This window comes from Trachurus japonicus, chromosome 9, assembly GCF_045865225.1.
Source record: "Trachurus japonicus isolate A0001 chromosome 9, Traja_1.0".
In the NCBI taxonomy this organism is placed as follows: Eukaryota; Metazoa; Chordata; class Actinopteri; order Carangiformes; family Carangidae; genus Trachurus; species Trachurus japonicus.
Genome location: NC_140915.1, coordinates 26,901,854 through 26,926,463, shown reverse-complemented (window position 1 = coordinate 26,926,463; position 24,610 = coordinate 26,901,854). Strand labels below are relative to the sequence as shown.

General features: G+C 43.5%; 1 protein-coding gene across 26 annotated transcripts in view; it reads left to right on the top strand.

Annotated features, from left to right (window-relative positions):
* The window catches only part of mef2cb (myocyte enhancer factor 2cb), a 73,609-nt gene that overhangs the window by 39,969 nt on the left and 9,030 nt on the right, over positions 1–24,610 (top strand). For 6 of the 26 annotated variants that reach the window (XM_085787043.1, XM_085787045.1, XM_085787044.1 and 3 more), the window contains 5 exons: positions 1,371–1,574; positions 17,424–17,567; positions 17,770–17,907; positions 20,552–20,741; positions 21,758–21,805. In XM_085787043.1, the coding sequence (XP_085643169.1) occupies positions 1,371–1,574; positions 17,424–17,567; positions 17,770–17,907; positions 20,552–20,741; positions 21,758–21,805 (724 nt within the window). The remainder of the gene's footprint in view (positions 1–1,370; positions 1,575–17,423; positions 17,568–17,769; positions 17,908–20,551; positions 20,742–21,757; positions 21,806–24,610) is intronic. The other 20 variants (XM_085787064.1, XM_085787065.1, XM_085787066.1 and 17 more) reach the window with 11 other exon arrangements.

Here is a 24,610-nt window from a genome sequence, read left to right as displayed (position 1 = left end):
AAAGAAATGTGAAGGGCAATGCATGATAGATTTATGCTAAAAATCTATTCATGCATCTACCACACACAGAGGTGTCCTCTTTGTAAAGGTCAATACAGCCAGCAGTTATTGTCTTCATCATTGCATTCAGGGCAAGTTTGACTGAGAGTTAAGTTTTTTTTTTCATTCTGTACTTTTTGGCCCACTTAAGCATCAGAAGAGAATAGACAAACATGCAGTTAATCAACAAACTGAGAACATTAGCTACCAGCTGGGCACAGTTCTGGCAAGTTCCTCTTAGTAAAAAGCTTTGTCAGTACAGATCTCCAATGTACATAATGCTCACAGACACAAACAATAATAAAATGAATTTCAATAATTAAAAAAGCAGTGTTGCTTAGAGAGTGAATCTGGCAGAGGCTTGGTTTCTCTTTTTTCCCCATACAGCCAAAGAGCTTGAACACATGGCTTGGAAAAGAAACCAGGTGCAGCTCACTGGAATTGACTCACTTTCTCTGCTCTAGTTTTGATCCAAACAATAGAGGAATAGAGGCTGTTCTATTTTGACAATGTGGGCACTTGTATGCCTGTCTTATTAAAGGTCTTGGGCCTCACTTGCACCTAGCCACAAACAGAGAGAGAGAGAGAGAGAGAGAGAGAGAAAGCCCCATTACAGAGGACAATTTTTGTGGTTTATGTTGAGCTCATTGTCACTATTTGAGCGCTCACAAACAGCTTGAAGCACAGTTAGGGAACCCATCCGTTATTTATATCAATGGCTTGTTATTCACTATGAGAGGCAGTTAATTGGGCAACAGAACAATGCGGGTTAATATCACTGTGAGAAGTGTGTTTATCTCAGATGTTTTTTAAAAAGATTAAAATAGTTATAGGTATGTGCATTTCTGGTGTACAAACCATTTGAAAGGGACGATTTAAGCCAAGATATGTTCCATGATGAACCTCTGTGCGCTTTGATCTACAAGCAATAACTGATCTTCCTTACCGTTATCTGTCTGAGACAGAGTATTTTCAGTTCCTTAAATGCAAGCCCAGCTTCTTTTTTCTTCTTCTTTTTTTCCTGGTATAGTGGATGGACTGTTACAGTCAGCTGGTGTTGACCCATCAGCAGACTTCACTTTCCTTTAATGCTGTTTTCCTGAGAACAGCTTATTTTAAAAGAGGAAAAGTTATTTCGTCTGATTTCTATTTATTCCCTCAGTGCAATGTGAGGGTGGGGTATTTTTCTGTTTTAAAAGATTACCACACATTAGGTCAAACATGTCAGGTCAAACTCAGGATGATTTGATGTGTGCTGCAGGTCATCATGAATCACAATTATTATGCCTTCTAATCATTACTCTCTGTATTTCTTTGTGTCCTGTTCCTAGGTGACATTTACAAAGCGAAAGTTTGGCCTGATGAAGAAGGCGTATGAGCTGAGTGTGCTGTGTGACTGTGAGATTGCCCTGATCATCTTCAACAGCACCAACAAGCTGTTCCAGTATGCCAGCACAGATATGGACAAGGTCCTGCTTAAATACACCGAGTACAACGAGCCCCATGAGAGCAGGACCAACTCCGATATTGTGGAGGTAAGTTAAGAGAAAACACAGACTGCACGCATGCACTGGAGCACAAATGCATCTACTGACACACACACACTCATGCAAACACACAGAAACGCTGCTTACAGCATTTGTGACTCATTCAGCAACCCTTACTTCTCCCTTTTGGTCTTCACACCTAGCATGGTGTAAGAAATAACCTCATAGTTTGTTAGTTTTCCACCTGGGTCACTTTTATATATTTAAAAATGATTTAACTTGTGAAACTTCCTTTAAATTGTGTTTTGTGTACTTCTGTGTAGTATAAAAGAGCTAGCCTACATTGATTAAGACCTTTCAGCCTGTCCCCTGTGGAGTGTAATCACCAGCCCCTGCCTTTGGTGTCTTGTCACCACTGATGTGCCTCTTAGAGCAGGATGTTGATCTGACTTGCTTTGGACACATGTCGCTAGTGTGGCTCAAGGCGATGCTAAACAGCGCTGTCAGGCCAGCCAGTAGGCAGGTAGATAAAGCAGGAAATGACGCTGGCACCCTCCAGGATCCTTAAGCTCTCAACATGAACCTGTTATGCAACATTCACACTGGAGCTCTGACAAACCTGGTGGGCCACACACACAGACATGCACGTATTCATGCAGAGTCTATCCTTTTCTCTAGTGCACCTACATTTACACTCACACCAAGCTGCTGCTTGCTGATTAAACAGCACCTGTGATGCAAAAATAATGTTAAAGGAATAAAAATTATCAAATGTATGAAAATGTCACATTATATTAAGATTCTCTCGTTGACTCTAAAATTTGCTAATCCAGTTTACATAATTTGGAAAATTCTAGATGTTGCGCACATTCATTGTTTTCTTGTTGTTTATATTTTGTGTTTTAAACACAATTTCGACACTAGTGGAACGATTAATAGATATAGTTCTAAACATTTTTCAATTATTGTTGCATATATGGTAAGACAAAAACAACATTTTGCAGCTAAGAGGTCACATAAAATCTCAGCTGTGTCCATATGTACCTCCTTGTGTTCATTGTTTATGTATGCAGCACCTGATGGCAGCATAATGTTAATTTGTCAGGTCAACTTGGTCAAAGATTATGCATTTAACACGCGATGTACCAAAAGAAATGTGGGGACCAATGAAATGTAATGAAAGTATTCTCCTGCCACATACACACACACACACACACACACACACACACACACACACACACACACACACACACACACACACACACACACATACAACACCTATATGAGCTGGCTGGCCAGTCTAACACAGGATCAAACAGCATTGGACATGGTTTTTATCTTTTCATATGTGTTGGTGGGCTTGTTGCCTGCCCACGGGTGGACAGGTCCACTGGGAATACTCCAAGTCCAGATGGCATTCTGCCCCTGACTACAAACCATTTGAATTTACACATTGATATCAAATGTCTTCCACTTGTGGAGATATTTGGCCCAGTAATTTTCGCTTCCTTTATACTATGTATATAATTACAGTTTTCTTCACATCATGTTTGATAGTTTAAAGCGCAGTGTAAATAAATGTATTGCAACATATTGCATGCTACATATTTGCTATTGACATTATTGCTTTTGTTCCACTACATTTTCCATTTGGTGCATTCAATTATGTAGTGTGTTAATGTAGCCCATACATCAAGTAATGTAGCGCTCAACATATGGCTAACCTTAATGATGAAAACAAAGAGAATGGACTGGGTCCATTATCATGGACAGTGTTTAGAAGCACAACTCAATCTACTTGACACAACATCACAGCTTTCTCTTTTTTTAAATGCAGCATGTGCTTGTATTCCCTTCCTATGGTTCATATTATTGGACTTCTTTTTTCTATTTATTTGAAGGTAGGAATTTCCGAAAAAATCAAAAGACAGACATATACAAATGAAATCCTGCTTAATCATCAGCCATGGGCTTCTACTCATGTGTGATGGTGGCGCCATGATGGCGTCCAGTTGCTATCTTAGTGGAAATAGCAAATAAAGTGGAGCAGGGTTCTATGTGAACAGCATTTGAACATGGGTTATCCGTGACAACTGCTGTCAGGGGCAGGAGGGGTGCACAGTTGAGCCTGAGAGGAGGGGCCCAGTTTGTAATGGTGTGTTTACAAACTGCAATGAACAAACCTACAGACTCTACCTTTAAGGCTGAAACTTTTCAAGCTTTACTAAAAAAAAACAAAAAAACAACAAACATGAAATCAGTTTTGTCATAGTTGTAATATCTTGTGATACGGTAAAACATTACATAATCCGAAAAGCCATTTAAATCTACACTGTGTGCCCAATGTTTAGTTTGAGGCATGTTAGAACTGCTCAGTTACCAGGTATATCAGAAGGGATAAAACATAATCCTGGATGCATTATATCATTTACATTAACCCATTTAGCATACACTTACATTCCCAACACGCCTATAAGCACTGGTATCCTTTATGCTCCAAGCCCTTCAGTCACCCTTCAGTCGGTGTATTACCCTGCCCCAGCTGAACCCATGAAGAGAGCCGTCACATGTTTCAGCAAGTGCCTGTGACGAGAGCTGCCTGCTTTGAAGCTCTCTCTTTAACTGTGTCTCCATTATAGAGCAGAGGATGGCTAACGTGTAAACAGCCGTGTCAGGGGAAGACGCTAAAGAGCCTAGTGGGGGAGAGTGCTGTGGAGCACTACCTACACTGTGATCCCTGGAGGACTCAGGCTCCACATTCTCTAAGCAACTCACAGTGGGAGAAATCGATCTGAAGAGGCCTTCAGCCTTAGCTGCGGTGTGCTAACGGGATTGGCCACAGGGCTGACACTAGCACGTTTAGCATGGATGGGAGTGGGGTGTGTGGAGGGGGGTCTGGGTGGGGGTGGGGGGGTCGAATCTCTCCCACTGGGCCTTGTGTGCCGCTGCTAGGCTACATCACTGGTGCAGGAACGTGGGTGATTGCATGTTTAGTTTGGGGGGCAGGAGTGAAGTGGACTTCCTGTTGGGTCGGCAAAATGATGACGAGGAGATCAAGAACAAGATCAAGGGTTGAATTAAGGGGTGAAGACAAAATCTAGGTTCCCCCTCAAAGGAATAACAACGCTTTATATGCCGTCTAATATGTGACATCTAATTTCAGATTTGTGGAAAGCTCTTGTCTTTAGAAGTACACAGAAATGCATGCATCTCTGTTACTGTGTTTCTGCTGTGCCTGAAGGTGTAGTGGGAGGAGAGGCAGAGGTAGGGGAGCGGAGCTCAGAGTGTGGGCGGCTGGCATAGAGGCCTGCTACATTAGCAATAAAGCTCTATGTAATTAGCATGTCTTTGGTTGATAATTAGCGTTGTTGAGAGAGTGGCACTGAGAGCGTTGCACAGCCTCTCTAGCTACAGCATGTTTACAAGAGGCTGGAGGGCTTTTCTCTCTCTCTCTCTCTCTCTCTCTCTCTCTCTCTCTCTCTCTCTCTCTCTCTCTCTCTCTCCCCCCCCCCCCCCCCCTCCTCACTTTTTTGTCTTTCTTTTTTTCCATCCAGTTTTTCATTGAACATACAGTATATCTAAGACAGGACCTTTTTAAATCTATGGCTGTGTCATTTAGCATGTGTATGTTTGAGACAGAAAGAGGGGTACAGAGAGAGAGAGATAAATAGAGTTATATATAGAGAGAGGAGTGGTAAAGAAGGTCTTGATGACTCACTTGAAAACCGTCTCAGCTGGGAATGACACTTCCACAAATATCTGTGAAAGCAAAAGACCAAGGAACCAAAGCTAACCCTCCTCTCTGAGCGCAAGTGGTAAAACAAAAGAAGTGTTGCCAGTTGAAAATGGCTACAAGTTATTATTGTCACATTCACAATTGATGACACCCAGACGCCCATAATAATCAGATAAATACAGTGACAACTGAGGACATTTTTTATGTTTTGAATGTTCCCATTTTATCTCAAGACACACACAGACTGTCAGGTGGGATACCTAAACTCACAGAACCCCACACCCTCAAGAGGCTGTAATAAAACATGTACTACACTGTGTGATCAGCTGCTACACAAACAAGTGGGGAGGTCCTCTTAATTAATGCTAATTGTTCAAAGAGATTTCTAAGCTCATCTCAGCTCTCATAGCTTGATGAAAGCAAATACAGATCATCCAGTGATCCACCATCACTGGATGTCCAAGCAGGGTCCAAGTGTGTTGTCCTGGCAGGTCTACAGTACACTCTGAGTCTGGCTCCAGATAAAACAGTCAAACACGCAGATAGATTTCCTATACTCGCTGTCTGCCAGGCCGGTTTCCTGGACATGTGAAGAGCATTAGAGGAGAAATGGGAAGCTGTGTTGGGAAGACAAGAGAATAGATCTATCTCTCCTGTTTCCTCCCTTTTTATATTCCAGTTTAAGAATAATAACTTTGAGCTCTTATAGGTGATTTATTATGCCAGTAGTATAGGGGTTGTTAATTGCAATAGCACATGAAAGAGTCCTTTCTTTCCCCTCCCGATGATTGCAGATCAAGCCCAAACCTAAGCAGCGCTGGCTCGCTCTTGCTGTGATTGAACAGCCCCAAATCCAACAACACACTTGGGCTGTGCCAAATCCCTGTTCCACAATGTGTTTGTTTTCCCCTCTGTTGAAACAAAGAACACAGGTTTGTGAAACAACTAAAGGGTTAGTGAGCGAGCTGTGATAGGGTGCTATATCCGCTCAATGCCCAAATATACCTGACTGGAAGAAGACAAAGATGCTATAATGGTGTGTGTATATGCATGCATAATATAGGATATTGTGCTTATGTGCAGACACAAGTGAGTTTGGCCTGTGTAAGAGTGTGCTGGCTGCACTGCGTGGTGGAATACGTGTATACATGCATGGTGACAATTGGTTTGAACCCTGCAGAGCTGACGGCATTGTGGTGACCTCAGCCAGCACAGCACACTCTGATGCCATTGGCTCAAGTATCACATGGAATGGCACATGGCTCTTGGTACTGATCTGACCTGCCTGCTTGCCCACCAACCAGAAGAAAGGCCGCTAGCCAATCCCATTTCCAGCAGATTAACCTAATCTCAAAGTTCAGCTCACCCTGTAATCTTAAACAGCAGCAGCAGCAGCTGGGACCTGCCTCCCCACCTATCCATACCTTATTTCTCTCCCTTCATCTCTCCTCTCTCTCCCTCTGTCCTCACCTAGAAGGAACTAGTGAATGAGAGGGGGAAGGGGAGGGACAGAGGGATGGATGAGTGCGAGAAGAAAAGGAGGGAGGGAAAGAGGGATGGAGGGAGGAAGGCTGGTAATTATTTCCAAAGGTCATTCTGTTAATGACTACCCGCTTGGCTAATGAGATTCAGCAAAGCTCCCTCACCATGTTTCACCCTGCGTATGTTTCACCCGTGTGCCGAGAAGTGTGAGAAGCACAGGTGTGATTTCAACCCAGTGACAGTCCACTGGAGGGAGGGTGGGCGAGAGGAAGGGAAAGTGTGTGCGTGCATGTGGAGGGGGGGGGGGGGGGGGTCAGTGCAAGCCTTTCACAATGTTATTTCATTTGGCAAAAAAGCTTGATTTTCAACACATTCTAAATACTACAGAGACTAATTTGGTTGATTTCACTGTCATTTACCTTAAAAATGTCCCTCTTTATTCAGTTAAACGGTGCTTTCTCTGCTTTCTCGTAAAATTCTTGCAAGTCAACAGGACATGTGATCTCCCTCTCTGAAGTGCCAGTGTGCTAATGTTCTGCCTCGCTCTTGTGAAAATATTTTCCAGCATGTGTGCTATTCTATATGCTTATTTGGTTTCTAAACAGCATGGAGAACATTAGCCTTAAGGAGTTTTCTGTGTTGATCAGCTCAGTGAATGACTTCTTCTCATGCCTCTCAAAGGCTGTATAATTACTCCAGCTTGAATGCCTTCACTAATTTATCCTCTATGACTTTTACATGTGTTTGCATCCAAGAGAAATAAGGGAGTCATATCATATCTCCTGTCCCAGTTGTCCACAGTAATTTCATGTGGAGTTGTTTTGAAGTTTTTTGGATATGGTACATGTGGTGTAGCATTGGGTGGAGGAAGGGGGTGGGGTTGCCACGGTGATCACAGTGCCTCAGTGTTTACTAGTGAAGAGAGAGATCGGCAACATGACTTGTTTTTCCTTGTGAGCTGAGGATTAAGGTCTGAAGCTGCTTTGACTGACTAAGTAAATTAACCTTGTGACATTGGCAAGCTAACAGTACAGCAGTTTGTTAAAACAAAGACTGATGACAGCCCACAGACATGACGGACAGCACATAAGCGGAAAAAAAAGACAGGACATCTTATATACGTGGTCGAGTGTATGTTAATTACATGTTGAAGAGTGGGCGAGAGAAATTGTGCCACTATCAATAATTTTTTGCACACATGCACATGCACACACACAGATACACACCTTTGAAAAAAAAAACATACAGGGACTTTACAGTATCCAGACCCCTTACCTTTTTCACACTCTGTTGTTTTGTAGATTTTAATTAACATTCATGAGACTATTTTTTCTTATGAAACTTTTTATCTATACATAAACATCAATAGTGACAGTGTGCACATGTTTTTTTTTTCTTCTAAATAGCACATTTATTAAAAAATCAAAAAGCTGAAATGTCTTATGGGGTCTCACAATTCACACTGCATGTCAGGGAATAAACCGAGCCATGGACTTCAGGGAACTCTCTGTAGACCTCTGCAATAAAATTGCGGTGAGGCACAGATTAGGGTAAGGGTATAAATCCATTTCTGAAGCTTTGAGTGTTCCCAGGAGTACAGTGGCCTCAATAATTGTGAAATGCAAGAAGTTTGGGACCACCAGGATTTGGCTGTCCAGCCAAAGTGAGAAACTGGACAAGAAGGGCCTTGGTGAGGGATGTGACCAAAAATCCAACAGTTACACTACTCTAACGGAGCTTCAGATGTCCTCTGTAGAGATGAACCGGTGGCAGACCATCTTAGCTGCATTCCATCAATCTTTTTGGTACAACAATTTGATGGAAGCTACTTTGAGTTAAAGCCAAAAGCCAAATGGCATTTAAAGGAGGATTCTCTACTCTGATGGTCCTGAAAGAATATTTGCTCCAGAGAGCATGAGATGAGAATGGAGCCGAAGCTGCAATTGCTATCAAAGGGGCTCCAACTAAGTACTGAATCAAGAGTCAGTGATTGAGAGAGTTTCATGCTTAATTTCTAATTAATTTGAACCATTTGCAATTAAATCTACAACACAATAAAGCGGCCAAAAAATGACGAGTTCTGAACTCATGAAACATCGTTCTGGTGCTTGAAGTGTCATGACTTCCACTAACAGACACACGCCTTTGTCCTCCTCATGTTTTATTTCCCGCTCCGTCACCTTCGGTTTGGACTTGAAGCTTCAGATACAGAAGTGTTTGTTCTAACGCATAGAAAAAGGTGATGAGACGAAAAAAAAGAGAGCAAATAAGTGAGAAACACTGGTCCATGTTTTTCCCTAGATATATTCACTTTCAGGCACAAAATTTTCTTCACACGTCGGCATGATTGGCAAAAATGTACTAAACTCACTCCATGTAAAAACTAGTTTGTTAGACAGTCAAAATAAAAAACACCATTCCCAAAACAACTGCTTCCATCATCTTGTATTTGATGTACTCTTTTTCTAATAAATGCCTCAAAAAGTGGTGTGGTCTAAAAATAGTCTGTGGTGAGGCTAAAAATAGTTGCTTAGCTGGCGCTCCTCGCTGGGAGAGGGTAGAAGAATAGGCTTGGAATCTCTCTCTCTCTCTTTCACTCCCTCCCTTCCTTGTGCCTGCAACAGGGTGGGTGGGGGTTGTTTTTGAAACAGAGGAGTGAGTAAGCGAATTGTCAGGGTATTCATTCAGCCTCTGTCTCTCTCTATCTCTCTTTCCCTTTCCCCCTCTCTTTATGAAGATCAACCGTGAAGAGTTGCCCCCGGCGACCACATGCATAAGACCATCAGTGTTAGACTCTGCAGTGCCTATAAACATTTGATCCCTTGGATAAAGAAGTCTATATTAGTTTACTTGTTTTTCTCCCCTGACACATTGCCAAGCAGTTGCTTCCTGAATGGTTATTTTCAAACTTTTTTCGGGGAAAATACATTCCTGGCAAGTTCCACTGTTAATGTCAGTAAGACGGAGTATATTTTGATCAACAGGTCGGCCTATGATATAAGTGGCAAACAGTTAGAGGTGTCACCCTCACACGACCAAGATAGTCTCCTTTTACAGCTGAAAAGTGTCTGCTCTAAGTTTTAGGCTGGCACACTGGGACACATCTGTCTGCGGCGCCAGCCTTAGACATAAAGAGAGCAAGTTAACTGAGTTCATATTTTATAGACTATATGCCTCTTCCACTTTTAAAGACAGGCTAAAAACAAGATGACAGATAATGTATATGATCTACAGGCTCAGCATTTTATTCCACATCAAACGGCTGCTTACCCAGAAAAGCAGAACCTCAGACAAGAAACTAAGTAGCACTTGGATCTCTGTCAGAGGTGTTTTTTTTAAGGTCAGTATACTGAAGCGGAAGTCTGAGGTACTCACACAACAACAAAAGGAGGTTTTAAAAATAGACTGTTTGAAATGTGCCAATATGTGGTCCCTGTGGTGTGGAGCGGTGAAAAAGGCAGGCCACTTCTGAAGCCACGCTGCCAAAAGGCAATGCTTTTCCACTACACAGCCCAAAACAATTCATGCCAGCCATTAAGATGAAATGATGCCTTGTTCTTTGAAACTATTTGTGGAAAATTCAGAATAATGAAGATCTATTTTTATAGATGGCATTCCCTGCCCTGCCTGGAGCCCCCGCCCCAACCACCCCCCTCCTGGCCTCAGCCCCCTCCCCTCCCATGATTGCTGCTTTGGGCAGGGTGTGGAAACTCAAGGTCACAGTATAGAGGTCAACCGGCTGGTCATTGTTACTCAAGGCCTCCCTCAGGCTCCTTTTTCCTGCCGTGGCACCACGCGATAAGAGACAGAGAGACAAAAGACGATAAGTGACGATTTGTGCGGGGACAAAGAAGGAATAGAAGGTGGCTGGAGGGGGACTTGAAGTTTAACCCATTACCGCCCTTAGAGAACTGGAATCATTTAACCAAGGCTACACTGTTCCTGTGATGATAGCTTATATCTAATTGAAATATTATTGATAATGTCACAGTGCAACCACACAGTGACATGTGTGCAATTACATAAATAGCTTATGTAGCATTACATTGTATAAGGATGTAAGGATGTTTTCCACATACAATTCAGCCTTGGCAAATTGATTTTTACGTTGAGTCAAAAATATGAAAAGACACATTCCCATTGCTCTCATTTTAATAGAGTCAGATTATGCAACCGGAGTGTAGACGGGATAAAAGATGGGTAGGTTGGGGCCGCAGACATAAGTGCCCTCTTTATCCAGTTTTACTGAGCTGGCATTGTGTCTGATAATGTCTATCTGGGTAATTATACAGTGTAGTGACTAGTCTGAATGACCACTTTGTTCCCAGGGCTGGGATGCTGCTGTAGCAAACAGTGTTGGATTCTGACATGTGCTTAGTGTGTGTCTCTTCCATATGGGAAACACTGCACCATCTGGTATTGTGCTGTGTACTGGCTAGCTAAGACTGTGTGTCTGTGAGTGGGCTCTCGTCTGCAGTGGGCTCTTCTTAATGGTGATTTTAGCACATTTACCAGCACCATGCCACAGTTTGGAGAAATGTGGAGGCACCTTGTTGTGCACCCTCTAATTCCGCCCCTCTCACTTACTCTAACACTTTCCACTATTCTCTCTCTAGTTCGCACTCACTTTTTTTTTTGTGTTTAGTCAGTCTAGTAATCTCTAGAGAGATAGTAATCACACAGTAAGCCAGTGCAATTCCTGAACATATGACCACTTTGCACAAGGATGATTGATACCATGCGGCTGCTTTTGATTCCTGATTATAGTGCAGCAGGGCACCAGGAGTATGGGGCTTCAAAGCCACCAAATCACAGAAGGGTCATTGAAGCAATAGTTTTTCTAATGTTGCCTCAACCAGTGCATTGGGATGCACAGAGGATGAGTGGAAAAAAACAAAAAACAAACAATTAAAAAAAACAGGAAGGGACAGGCTGTGATTGGAGGTTCCATTCCTCAGATCGGTAACCTACAAAATTAGCCATCTTCCCCCCAAATGCTCACTCATACACATACACATTTGCACACACCGTGTAGCCGTCATCCATGGGCATGCCCCTCGACATGGTCCTGGCATGTTCAAACCACGCTTCATGAAACTGTGGCCTTCTTGCCTTTGGTCTGCCATCTGCTTCTAATAAGCTAAGCCAGCCTGATCTCTCTGATGTTCCCTCCACTCCGAACAGCAGAGAGAAAGAAAGAGTGAGCGAGAGCGACAGAAAGAGTGAGAGGGAGAAACAAAAAAAAAACGAGAGCAAGTAAGAAAACAGGCAAAAAGGAATAGAAACAAGGAGAACAAGATCACATCTCAAACGTACTATTACCCCTGCAGCCAACGTAGTGAAGCCACCAATGTGCTTATTGTACAATGTGGCTGAGGGGGGCGGGGGGGGCTAAATCCACAGCAGGTCCACTTTGTGATCACCTCCATCTTTTTCCTTGTGATGGGAAGGGACAATGTCTCTCCCTGCTGTCTCACCCCTATTGACACTTAGCCACATTGGTCCTGACCAATCTGCTCTAATGAAATCGAGTTGTCCTGTTGTCCCATGGGTTTCCAAACTTTACCTCCTTTTGTCACTTTCATCCCACAAAATGATCATGATCTAAATCTTAGGTTTGGAAGTTAGTATGAAGACCATTCGCTGTACCTCTGTGTGAATTTAAAAAAGGCTACTTAATTACCATAGCCTTTAGGTTTAAATGACATTTTCCCAAGGATTATTTGGGAGCCATTTTAAATTCCATGGTGATTCACTTTTAGGTTCTAAACCAGCTTCTGAAAAGTCTCTAATGCAAATTGTAAGTGCACCCTGTGGTCTTACCTAACCCAGAGAAATGCTCACACGTTGCAAAAGCAGGTCTGTAAACTTAATGTCTAAAATGGGTGTCTGTCAAAGTCAAAGTGAATCTGTCTGTCACATCTATAAAAAAACAGAGGCCGAGACCCCACCAAAAAAAAAAAAAAAGTTGTTCATTCCACTGCTGTTTTATTATATTTTAACAACACAGCAAACATGATTAACCATAAGTGGCACAGTTATTAATGCTTTTATATTGTGCCTGTCTGTCAGCGACATGTTTTCCACTGAATGCTGAAATATACTGCAAAACCATAAACTGCTGAATTTATTGGGGGAAACTCTTTGTGCTTTTGTACTATACTATCTTCTTTCATAAGTCTTGGTTTTGCTTACAATAGTGAGTGTATTCTGAAGACTATACAGCGTTGGCAAAAAATATAAAAGGCCTATTATAAACTGCTTGTTTTTGTAGAGGGTTTTTGCACCAATGTTGTCAGCCACTGGGTTGAAGTCACTGAGAAACATTCACTGGCCTGTCTGTCGCCAATAGCCATAAACACAATATTGAATGTGTCATACCCTTCAGCCACTGCCAAGATAACTGCAGAGGGGAATGGTCAGCAATGAAACGCTTTCCAAACACAACCCATCAACTAGCCCAAGCCTATCAGAAATAAAGATGTTCCCATCAAGCCAACAATGTTTTGACTCGGCTTCTGTTGAGACGTGTAAGGATTGCAGAAAATGAGGGGAAGGGACAGAGGTAGGGAGACAGAGACAGACTGAGCACCAGACTGAGACAGAAAGATTGGGGCAGAAAGACAGATAGAGGGATAGAGAGGGTGAGCAGGGTGGCAGAATGCCGAGCAGACGGATCCTGGTATGGCAGGAGCTCTGGGCAGGCGTCAGCTGTCCCTAGCTGACCCCCCGCGGCCACCCAGAACTCACACCCAAACACCGCTCCACAGTTTTACTCAACAGCCACATGAAGTTATCACCCACACCCCAAACTATAAAATACGTCCTGCAATTTCTCTGCAATTAAAACATCAGAGAACCCAAAATATTCAACTCCAAGCCATATAGACAATGCAGCCATTGAGATAGCCTCTGACTATCTCCATCTAGCCCAGGGTTGCCTTACATGGCCTTGCTCAGTGTAGTCCTCTGTAGCCCAGTCCAGGCCAGCCTAGCTGAGGGTGCAGAGCTGAAGGGTACTGATGAGACGGGTGTCTAAGTATGTAGGACGCCGTGTCTATGCTGTGCCTGCTTCACACAGGCCCTGTGACAAGTCGAGTCATGAGGGAGCATCATGAAGAAGGAGTTTAATTAGGAGCAAGCCTCCAAAGGGGACACAGAGAAAGACACAGAGCCAAGCAAGCATACACAGCTTTTTTGCAGTTTTTTCTGTCGTCATACTTCTTCCTCCTCTTCTCACTAATATTTACTGTACTCATGTTCTGTGGCGTTGACTGTTCACACTGTAGTTTATAGCTTCATAAAATTTTTCAGTCTTATTCCACCTTCGCCATCAGTCTTAATAACTGGTTTCTCACTTTGTGGTGTGTCACATTTGATCATTTGCTCTGTCGTTTTGTTGTTTCTTTCTCTTTTTTATTTCAACATAAACTGCCTGAGTGTCTGATAAATTACAAAACAACTCATTAATTAATTAATTATGAAAAATGTCACTTCTGTAAACAGAGGCAATTAAATATCTATGAATTTAAATAATGCTGTTCGGAAAGTTTTCCTTAAATGCCAGCAGTCATTTTGTAGGAATAAAATGAGGATTTTTTTTTAATTGGGCTGAAAATCCTAGTTTTTTGAAAAAGTGAATCATTTTAATGTAAGTATGATAATTGAGGTGACTACTTTGTGCATACAATTCTTGGCACAAGTGAACAGCACCAAAGTGTTTTTGTTAAATCCTTAGGCTATTATAGTATATTCCCCAAAGACTCTTCATATCTTTACTCTACTAATCATTTTGAAATATACATTGGGGCCAAAATGTCTGAGACCATTTTCCTGTTGGTCTCAGCACTGAACCCACTGTACATTTTTGATGTGTCTTATAATGTGATGATGTGACTGAAAAACAGACTCAAAACCTTGTTTGGAACAGCAGTTGATGACTCTATGTAACAGAGCTGTAAAAGCAATAACAAATTCAGGGCACAGATAAAGCAATGGGCAATTAGAGAAGGTGAAAATATATGGTATGACGAACACAGGGGGGTTTAGGGGTGGGGAGGTGGAGAGTGCAAGAGTTAGAGGGCCTTCTATGGCTCTATGAGTAAACCAGCAGATCTGATTGGTCGCTGGGTTGTGTGTCAGCCTTTGGCAACAGGTGTGATGTCTTTAAACAGGTGGGCATAACTGGGATGAGCGGCATAGTGCCCTTGTACCGCACCCTCAATGTGCTGAGCCCTGCTGGAAAGCTAAGCCTAGGCCACATGCTTCAAAGAAATATAACACCCATGCCCTGGCTCCCAGCAACCCATCAACACCCAATGTAACTATTGCCCAACCCCCCCCACCCCCCGACAGACCACGAGCTCAGTTGCCCCATATGGGTGTCACCTTTACCCCAGCCCCCTTTCCCCTGTCACAGCAGTACCTCAGTGCTATTCTTCCCAGAATGGAAGTGAATCTTTCATGCAGTCTGTCCTGGTGGTGGTAGGTGGTGAAAATCTATGCAAGTAGAAGTAGTTCTTTGTTTTTTCTTGCATGTATTCTCAGGCGAACAAAAAAAAAGAAAAAGAAAAAGGCCAACAGTTCAGCTCTTGTCAGTTCAATATGAAGCATCGCCAAGGCCAGAATGAATCTACACAAAAGAAATACCAGATATTTTACATCTCATGCCTTTGCCAAAAAAGACAGCATGCTAAACCCCTTTGTTCTTTTGACTCATCCACCTCAGAAAGAGCAAGAGTGCCTGATTCACTGTAGGTCTGTTAGAAGTCAGATCTCCTGCATCGCCGTGGTTGATTTGTTTGGTGTGATTTCCTGAAGACTGTCAAAAAGATGTGAGAGATGCTTTCAAATTCAGAATTCCAGATTTCCACTCTGGAGGCCAAGTGAGGATTCAGAAAAAGAAGAGGAGAGCCAGCAAATGTTGACACGCTTACAGTAGCTGCCTCGCCACGAGACGCCTCAGGAATCAAACAGTTATCACACACACAAAGGAAGCCCTCTAAGTTCACTAAAACCACACTCAAAACAGGCCTTTGTTGTGCTGACATGAGAGATGACTGGATTGTTATTTGTTTTCTAAGCAGGCAGATCGCTCCCTGTCACTTCTGCTGCTGGTTGTGATGGAGTAGCTAGCACTCGTATCTCTTCAGTGAGTGAGTACTGACGGAGACAAACAAATGAGAGGAAGAAGTTCACTGAGATTAACTTATCTTAGCATCTATCTTCCTCCTTTCTCCTGCTCGGTCTCTCTTTCTTTTTTTTTCTTCTTCTTGACGCTAACACCCACTCTCACACACCCACACATGCACACACAAACACAGATTCATTCCCCTCTTTCCCCTCCTACACACACACACACACGCACACACACACACACACACCCAAGAAGACACTTACACACACTACAACATATACAGAAGGAGAGAGCGAGAGACACACACACACACTTGATCAGCATCAAATACAGGGTGTGCTAAAGTAAATTTAATTACGTCTGTCTGATATGGAGCTTCAGATGAAAGTAGGAGAGCGCAGTGTGAAGCGACGACTGCACAGACAGGAGCAGGCCCGTGATATTCCTCCTGTAGACTAATCTCCCTTTATTAAAGCCAGGAGGAGAGAGGGAGGGAGGAGGAGGGGGAGTGAAAGGGGTGTAGAGAGGAGTAAGGAGGAGGAGGAGGAGGGGGGGGGTACCTTTGATGAGATCTCTAACTGTCAGCTACTGTACTTTTCTTCTCTCCCGCTCTGTCTTTGTCTCTCACTTTACGAGGCAAATGAACACAGCACAGCATCGGTACTTGCCTACTTGCTCAAGCAAACATACCCTCGTGCTATCACACACAGTAATGTGCTCTGAAACTTATCCCTGTTGTTATGGTTGTCAACAATATCTAAAAAAGGATGGAGGCAACGCTCTCTCTCCTCTCTCTCTCTCTCTCATGCGCTCTCTTTGTCTGTGTCTCTCTTCCACTCAAAGGGAGTGGTGAGCAAGCGGAGAGTGTGCTTTTTCTGCCTGTCTGCTGTTTTCTGGCCACTCTAATGGGGGCAGGTGGCCATCAGGTGGCCAAAACAGAAACTGCCACATTTAAATACCACAGCCATGAACTCAAGCGCCTCCACAGTATTTTAATTCTATTCCACAATGCAGCGATGATTATGGTTATAAAATGTGTTTTACTTTTATGACTTTTTCCCCTTTCCTGTGTAGTCATGAGGTTTCAAGGTCCCGTGATTTGTCATTTGGTCAAGAGTTTGATCATTTGTTATGTCTCGTTATTGGATGCAATTGAATCCTCTGTGTCATCTTGAATGTTTAGCTGCATGTTTAATTGTTCACAGGGCAGCCACTGTATCCTCGTGTCACCCCACGTTGTTGGAGGTTAGAATGAAGCCTGTCAAAATGAATCATTGAAAAGGTTAAAGATCTTTGGTTGAACAATTTCTCAGAAACAGACCCACTATTTTCATTGGGAAAAAGTACTATTTGAAATAAATGGACATACATTCATTCTATACAAAGTTTTCCAAACTACATTTAATTGGATTTGTCTTTTGTCAGGTTCAGCTCTAAAAAGGTACCTCCTCATTACCATTTGTCCCTCCAAAGCTGTTCACCTGGGTCATTGTTCCCAACCCCAAAGCCCTTCAACAATTTTGTGCAACTGCTCTGTTTGCAGACATTGAGAAAGAAGGGCCTAAATGGCTGTGACAGCCCAGACCCCGACGCAGACGACTCGGTCGGCCACAGCCCCGAGTCAGAGGACAAGTACAGGAAAATAAACGAGGACATTGATCTGATGATCAGCAGACAGAGACTGTGTGTAAGTACCTCTCATTGGAACCTTCCTCTCACCTTTCTTTCCTCTCTTTCCCTGTCCTCCCCTTTCCTGTGTTTTCTGTCACTTTGTCTATGTCTACTTGTGTTTGTGTATGGTGTTCGTCCCGTGTTCCTACCACCCATCTCCCTGTCCCTTCATTTGTGTCTCCTTCCGACCGTCTCCGTATGGTTGTGGGACCTGGCAGGCATTAAGCAAGAAGGAGAACAAAGGCGGCGAGAGCCCGGAGCTCGAGTCTGCTCTCATCCTCACCCCACGCACTGAGGAGAAATACAAACAGATAAATGAGGAGTTTGATCACATGATAAAAACTCATAAGATACCTGTAAGTACTGGGTTGACGCTACGCCCGCATCCTCAGCAGGCTAACAAAATGCTGACTGGCCAGTAACTGTTGAGCTAACCCAGCTAACCACCATTGTTTGCCATTAGACTAAATACACAAAGTGAGACTGAGAATAAAACTATAGTAAGATTATACTGTATACTTACAATGAAACAAATTACAGTTCTTTGATGTTTCTTGATTACAGTTGAGGAGCGGTCCTCTAATTTGACATAACAAGCAGGCTTTTTTTTGCCAGAGTAATTGCAGACTTTCTCTCATGACAAATTTTAACCTTACTGGGTTCCCACCTTGAACCTGTTACCCATAATGCCTTGCCTGGCTCCCAGGGGAGGTGTGGTCTGCATGTGCTTTTCCTTTTCCTGCCCAAAAACACAGCGCGCAGTCACCCGCAACAACAAGGACAGACACTGTGGCTATGAAACATCAGCAGACATTCACAAACTCTCAAGCATATCTCCATGGCTCATCAAAGTCTATTATCACTCCTTTTTTGTGAAAAAACTGAGTGCGAAGATTTTCAGTGGGCCAAACAGCATCTTTAAAGACATCTTTGTTAGTGGACGCAGATCTGTCTCGGCAGCTGCTCTATTTATTATATAAAGTGTTAATTTTTCTTGAGGGTTGACGCTATAGACTGCTGCTAGAATGCCCTTCATTCAGAGAGCAGCATATGCATAAATGTGTATAAATTTGCATAAATTCCACTTGGTTCCATTCCTTAAGGTTTGTTGAGTTTGCTTCTGTTGCAATTTGTTTAACCTTTTCTCATAAAATGACTGGACTAATATTGGAATGGTTAGCGCTCTGGCCTTACAGAAAAGGCATAACTCCACAGTAGATAATTCAGAAAGAACAGTAGTGTCTAAGCCGCATGGAGCAAGGGGAGATGTGGTTAGAAGCAAGGCAGGGGTTGGTGAGCTGGGGCACTGTGGTGGGGTGGGGTGGGTTTGGGATTGGAGTTGAGTGGGGATGGGGGGGAGGCGGAGCTGGGCAGGGTGGGGGCACTCTGCACACAACAAGTGGCAGTTCGGCGTGTGGTCAGGGTGGCTGCCAAACACTGAGCCTCTGGATTGCAGGGGACTGTTGAGGGGACTGTGGGGAGAGGCGGAGGAGGAAGATGAGTGAAAACAGGAAGGATGGCACCAGTTAAAGGACAGCTCACAGACGGGGCCCTTACACCCAACGATGGGTTGTGTGTACACAAAAATGTGCACCCACAGACAGCTCTACCACTCTTAGAAAACACGACACAGAGAAGTCATGAGGTATAAAAACTCCGACATTGGAATCCAAGATGGAAGAAATTACTCAAAGTCTTCAAAAAAGAAAAAAAGAAAACAGAAACAGCCCCTTACTGGTTTTAAAAGAAAGCATCCATAGTTACAGTAAAAGTGAAACGTGCAGAGGCCCACAATGAAATATGGTTAAAGTAACCAGCTTTGTTCTTTGAAATAATATTTGGCCTGCAAAAGGAACATTAGCAAAAGGGAGAAAATTGAAGAAGACCAAGTAGTGCTAAGGCACATATCCCACTTCCATCTAAGCCGTGCTGATGACGCCTCTGATGCCCTCCCTCCATTGCTCTGAGACACATGGCAGTAATTTAGACCCTATTTTCTACTTCCTAAAGCTAACATGCAGGATCAACCACTTCCAGGGCACTCCCAAGGTTAAGCCCCTCTGCCAAGTGACACAATAAACATGACAAACTAGACGCCTGGGGCCGCCAAGATACCTCTACTCATGTTCCTGATGAGACTGCTGACTGATCTGATTCTACCACTTAAAAACACTTTGCATTAGCTCCATGTGACAGAAAAATAAATTATTCCTAATTGCATTCCGTTATCCAGTCTTGAAGCTACTTCTTCAAGAAATACTGCTGACTTTTTTTTAGCGAGGTGAAGACAGACTGAATTATCTTTAGCTCTTTTCGAACAGTGGGATGTCATTGGCTTTATTCCCAGTAAACCACAGCCTTCTTATTTCTTTAATGTAATATACCAGGAATGTATTTCAGGGAACATAAATGCGGTTATCGCAGCACAAAACTCCCTCAGGTCAGCCATTTGCTTTCGTGACAAATGTCACAACATGTCAGGGGGGGAGATCTGTGTCCTTCACACAAATATTAGAGTAACCTGCAGATGCTACATCAAGTTGGGATGACAAGGTATTAGCAGCTCATTTATCATCCTGGAATAAATTTCAGTGACTCTGAGAGGGGTTTCTAGTCACACACCCTTTTGTTTTTGTGCAGTGCTCCCTTTCACCATCCTCCATACTGTCTTGTATTTTTAGTCATTGTTCTAAGAAGTTGTTCTCTTCAACTTTGCATGACTGTCTATTGTCCATTTGTCCTTTTGAACTTGGCTGTCTCTGTCTTTTGTTTTGTGCACAACTCCTTTTGCAGTAACTCTGTAGATCGTCAAAGGATTTTCCATTCCTTTGAGTTTCTGGAGGGTTTCTAATTTGTCATGTATCTTGCTCTTTCTGTTTCCATTCCTTCACACGAGGGCCTTGTTTCAGTTTGTTCACTCACTGCTGTAATCTGTGTCTTTAATCTAATCAAATCTATGTCTTTTTCCTCCCTCTCTCTCTCTCTCTCTCTCTCTCTCAGCAGGCCGTGCCCCCTTCAAACTACGACATGCCCGTGTCCATTCCCGTTAGCAACCAGAACAATCTCATTTACAGCCATCCTGGTGGTTCCCTAGGCAACCACAACCTGTTGCCCCTGGCACACCATGGCCTACAGAGAAACAGCATGTCTCCCGGAGTCACACACAGACCCCCCAGTGCAGGTAACGCAGGTAGGGCCTCACTTGCACTCATGCATCCATGTACATGCTGTTACGCCATCTGTCTATCTTCTCAGCTGTGTCTGTTGTGCTAACAGACAAACACATCAAATGTTCAATTTATTTTATGACAGCTACTCTCATTAAACACACTTAAGTCACTCCCCTCCCCCAGTGTATATTCTCACATACTGCTAGCTCAGTATTTTGCTAAAAGTAAAGTCGATGATTTAATACCATATTAAATCCCAGCCCGCAGTCTCGTTGATTTAGCGTGAAGTTCTACACATGGGACGTCTGACCCTATGTATAGGCATTGAGTTGCTGGTGACATAAGCAAATTAGGCCTGTTGGTTTGTTATTGTTGTCCAAAGTCCTTTTTCTGTCCCTCTGGTCTTAAGGCTGCTGCCCACACCCTTACCCTGTCATTACAACTGGATGCTAGAAGCGCCAGCATAAACTAAATATGAGTTTTGGCCATCGCAGCATCCACACCAAACCGCACACGTTCTGGACCCTCCCACTCTTCCACCTCACATGGCTTAAAAATAATAATGTGTGATTTTTCTTGGACGGCAGCATAATGTATCCACTCGCACTGTCCAGTAGCTGAAAGTGTTAAGGTTTGAGTGGGAAGCAGTATATCGGTACACATCTCCATGGACAGCTCCTAGGCAGGATTGTTCTGCTGTGTTGTCGCCGCCGTCAACCCCGCCCGCCCCCCCGTCATCGCGGCCATCGCCTCGCCCCCGAACCCCCCCCCCCCCCCGCCGTCACCGCCGTCACCGCCGTCATCCGCGGCGAACGGCCGCGGGGGGGCCCCGCACGGTTACGTTACGGCGCTGGTACACATATGATGCACCGACACACAAACACACGCACACACACACTTGCTGGATTGTGATTAAATTGAGTTAGTTTCTGAAAGGTCAGCAAGGTAAGAGACAGGAGGCACAGTGGATGTAACGTGGGTGTCTATCTTCTAATGGTTTTCTCTCTCTTGCTCTCGTCTCCCTTTCATCTTTCAGGTGGCCTCATGGGTGCTGACCTCACCACTGGCGCAGGCACCAGTGCTGGTAAGAATGGCCTCCTCTTTTCACACGCAGTTGTCTGCTTACATACACACACATACACACACACACACACACACACACACACACACACACACACACACACACACACACACACAGGGCACCCACTCACCCACTCGGGGCCATAAAATGCATGACTAATAGTAACCCAAACCCAAATGGAGATTTTGTCCATGATGTGTTGATGTTAGTGGTCGTGGAGTTCATCTGGGAATGTTTGTGCAGTGCTGGGGCTGTGAAACATCCTGCCTGCATTCAACTGTAAAACGCTAGAACAAGTGTGTGTGTGTGTGTGTGTGTGTGTGTGTGTGTGTGTGTGTGTGTGTGTGTGTGTGTGTGTGTGTGTGTGTGTGTGTGTGTGTGTGTGTCTGTGTGTATGTGTGTGTCTGTGTGTATGTGTGAGCAGTGTACTGGAGCAGGAGATTGACTGACAGGTAATCACTGGACTTTTCAAATTACAGATCCTTTTTTTCTGTTGCCCCATATGTTAGGCCATTTCTTATTTTTGGTTTTGGGTGTAAATCCAATATGACAACACCCATGCCTCATATTTAGAGCAACATGTTTTGCCAAAGTTCCTACAAAGTAATTACCATCATATGTCTGCAACCAAATTAATTCAGCGTTTAGAGTGGCTCACCATGATCCCGTGGAGAGAGGAGCGAGTCGTCTTTGAGGAACATGTGTAAGGAATCTTATGTGTTAGCTTCTGTGTGTCAATGGGTTTATCCCTGAGGACATGTCAAGCCCGCAAGTTTATGGCTAAGAGACTCCCATTTAAAGGGTTAAATTTTACAGCCTTGACATACAGTGCAAAGTGTAAAAATGGAGAATAAGAGGGGGGGTCAGTGGGGCACAGCTGGGCAGCCTTGTCTGGCCCCTAGGGCTCCATCACAAGGGGTCAATGCTTGGTTTCTCTGTCTGGTCACTCATCATGCACACACACACATACGCACACACACAACAGGACGGTTTGTTGTGGCGTGTGTTCTGTCAACGGCGTGCTGCAGAGCATGATTCAAATGTAGCCTTTGTGTCACCGCGCCGAAGGAACAGAGGCACTCTGTGAGAGCTGCGCGTCGCTCAGCAGCAGCGAAAAACACGACATTGAGAGAGAGTCATGTGGGAGCAAAAAGATTCCATTCAAAGCTCTCTTAAATCTCATCTAGGGGGGGAGAGAAAGAGTGTGTGCACGGGGGGAGGAGGGGGGGGAACCCCAGTGATGAATATCCACTGATGGTGGAAGCATGTGTGCAAAAGGAGAAACAGTGGGGGAACACAGATGGAAGTGTTCTGTGAACTTGGTCAGCCATTTTAATGATGTTCCTCTAAGTGACTCAGTGTGAGGTGGCCCAGCCACTGTGGCACCACAAGGACTGTTCTAATGTTCCTCTGCTCCTTACCGTATATTTTGATAAGCTGATTGTACAATAGCTGTCTGGCCTGTGTGCATGAGTGTCATAAGTGCCGTGGCCAAAGTGAAATGAGGGGTGGGGGTGGCTTGTGTGTGTGCGTGTGTGTCTTTGAATGTGTGCGCACATATGCGTTTCAGACATAAACACACCTCCTTTGTGTCTTAGATGTCATGGTTCCACTGTCTGTGAAGAGAGAAAATGACAGCTTTTAAAGCCCAACTCACATGGGATTAGCATTACCTGGAGTCCTCCTGTTGTTCAGAAGGATTCCTGTAACAATCTGCCATGTCCCCAGTCTGTGAAATTATAATTCCACTACCTCTCGAAATTTGAATTAATTTAGTGTAATTTGGTGTCTCATTGAATTGTCTCAGTCATGTGTATATACGTATATGTGTATATGCTGTATGTCCTGTTATATAGATCCAATTTTTCAATTATTTCCATTTAAAATGTCAACAGCAATGAAAGTAATAGAGGTTGGACATAATTTGTACAGCAAATTCTGAGGGCTCATTTATAGTGCTGTGACGTCCACTGTTCCAGACGTTCTTTATTGTGAACTCTGTAAGTGATCATCTCTCACTTCACAAGTGAGGATTTCACATGTGAGCCTGTTCTTTTTTTTCTTTCTTTTTTTTTACTTGTTTTATACTCATTGCGCTAATCAAGAAGTTTCAATCTGAACAAAAACATCTAAAATTTTTTGAAGGGGAACAAGACAGGGTCCATTTATGTCGTTAGTTCCCTAGCAACAGTGTTTTCATGACTTTAACTCTACTTGATTTCCCGTGTTGAAAATACCAACTTGAGAGTTCCCTTTCTTTGCAGCATTAGCATGAAGATGTGCCATAGAAGGTTCAATCATTCCTGGAGATAATTCCTGGAAATATGATTGAAACACAGATTTTTGTATATCATGTACAAATATCATCTTCCACGAAACCCAGTTGTGAAGATACATTTTGAATCACACGAGGTCTCCAGGTAATTCCAGTACAGTGCAAACAGGGCATGTTACTGTGAGGCTGAGTCATCATGTTATATATAATATTGTGGGAAGTGTATTCGTGCATGCGTAAATTCGTTCATTTATTTGCAGTATGTCTTCAATCTGTCAACTCCTTTGGCAGCTAGGAGAGAGCGCGAGGTGAGGAGACAGACAGAACGAGTCAAAGTCCAGCTTGTGAAAACCTCCCACCTCCATTTGTGCAATTATGTAGCTGTCATCTATTCTCCGATCAGCACTGTGAAAGCACTGCAAAGAATTAACAAGAAACCCCTGTCACCTCTCACCTTGATCACACACCAATTATACCATCAGAGGAGTTACATATGAGCTACATCTTCAGGACATCTCTGGTCAAAGTCACAC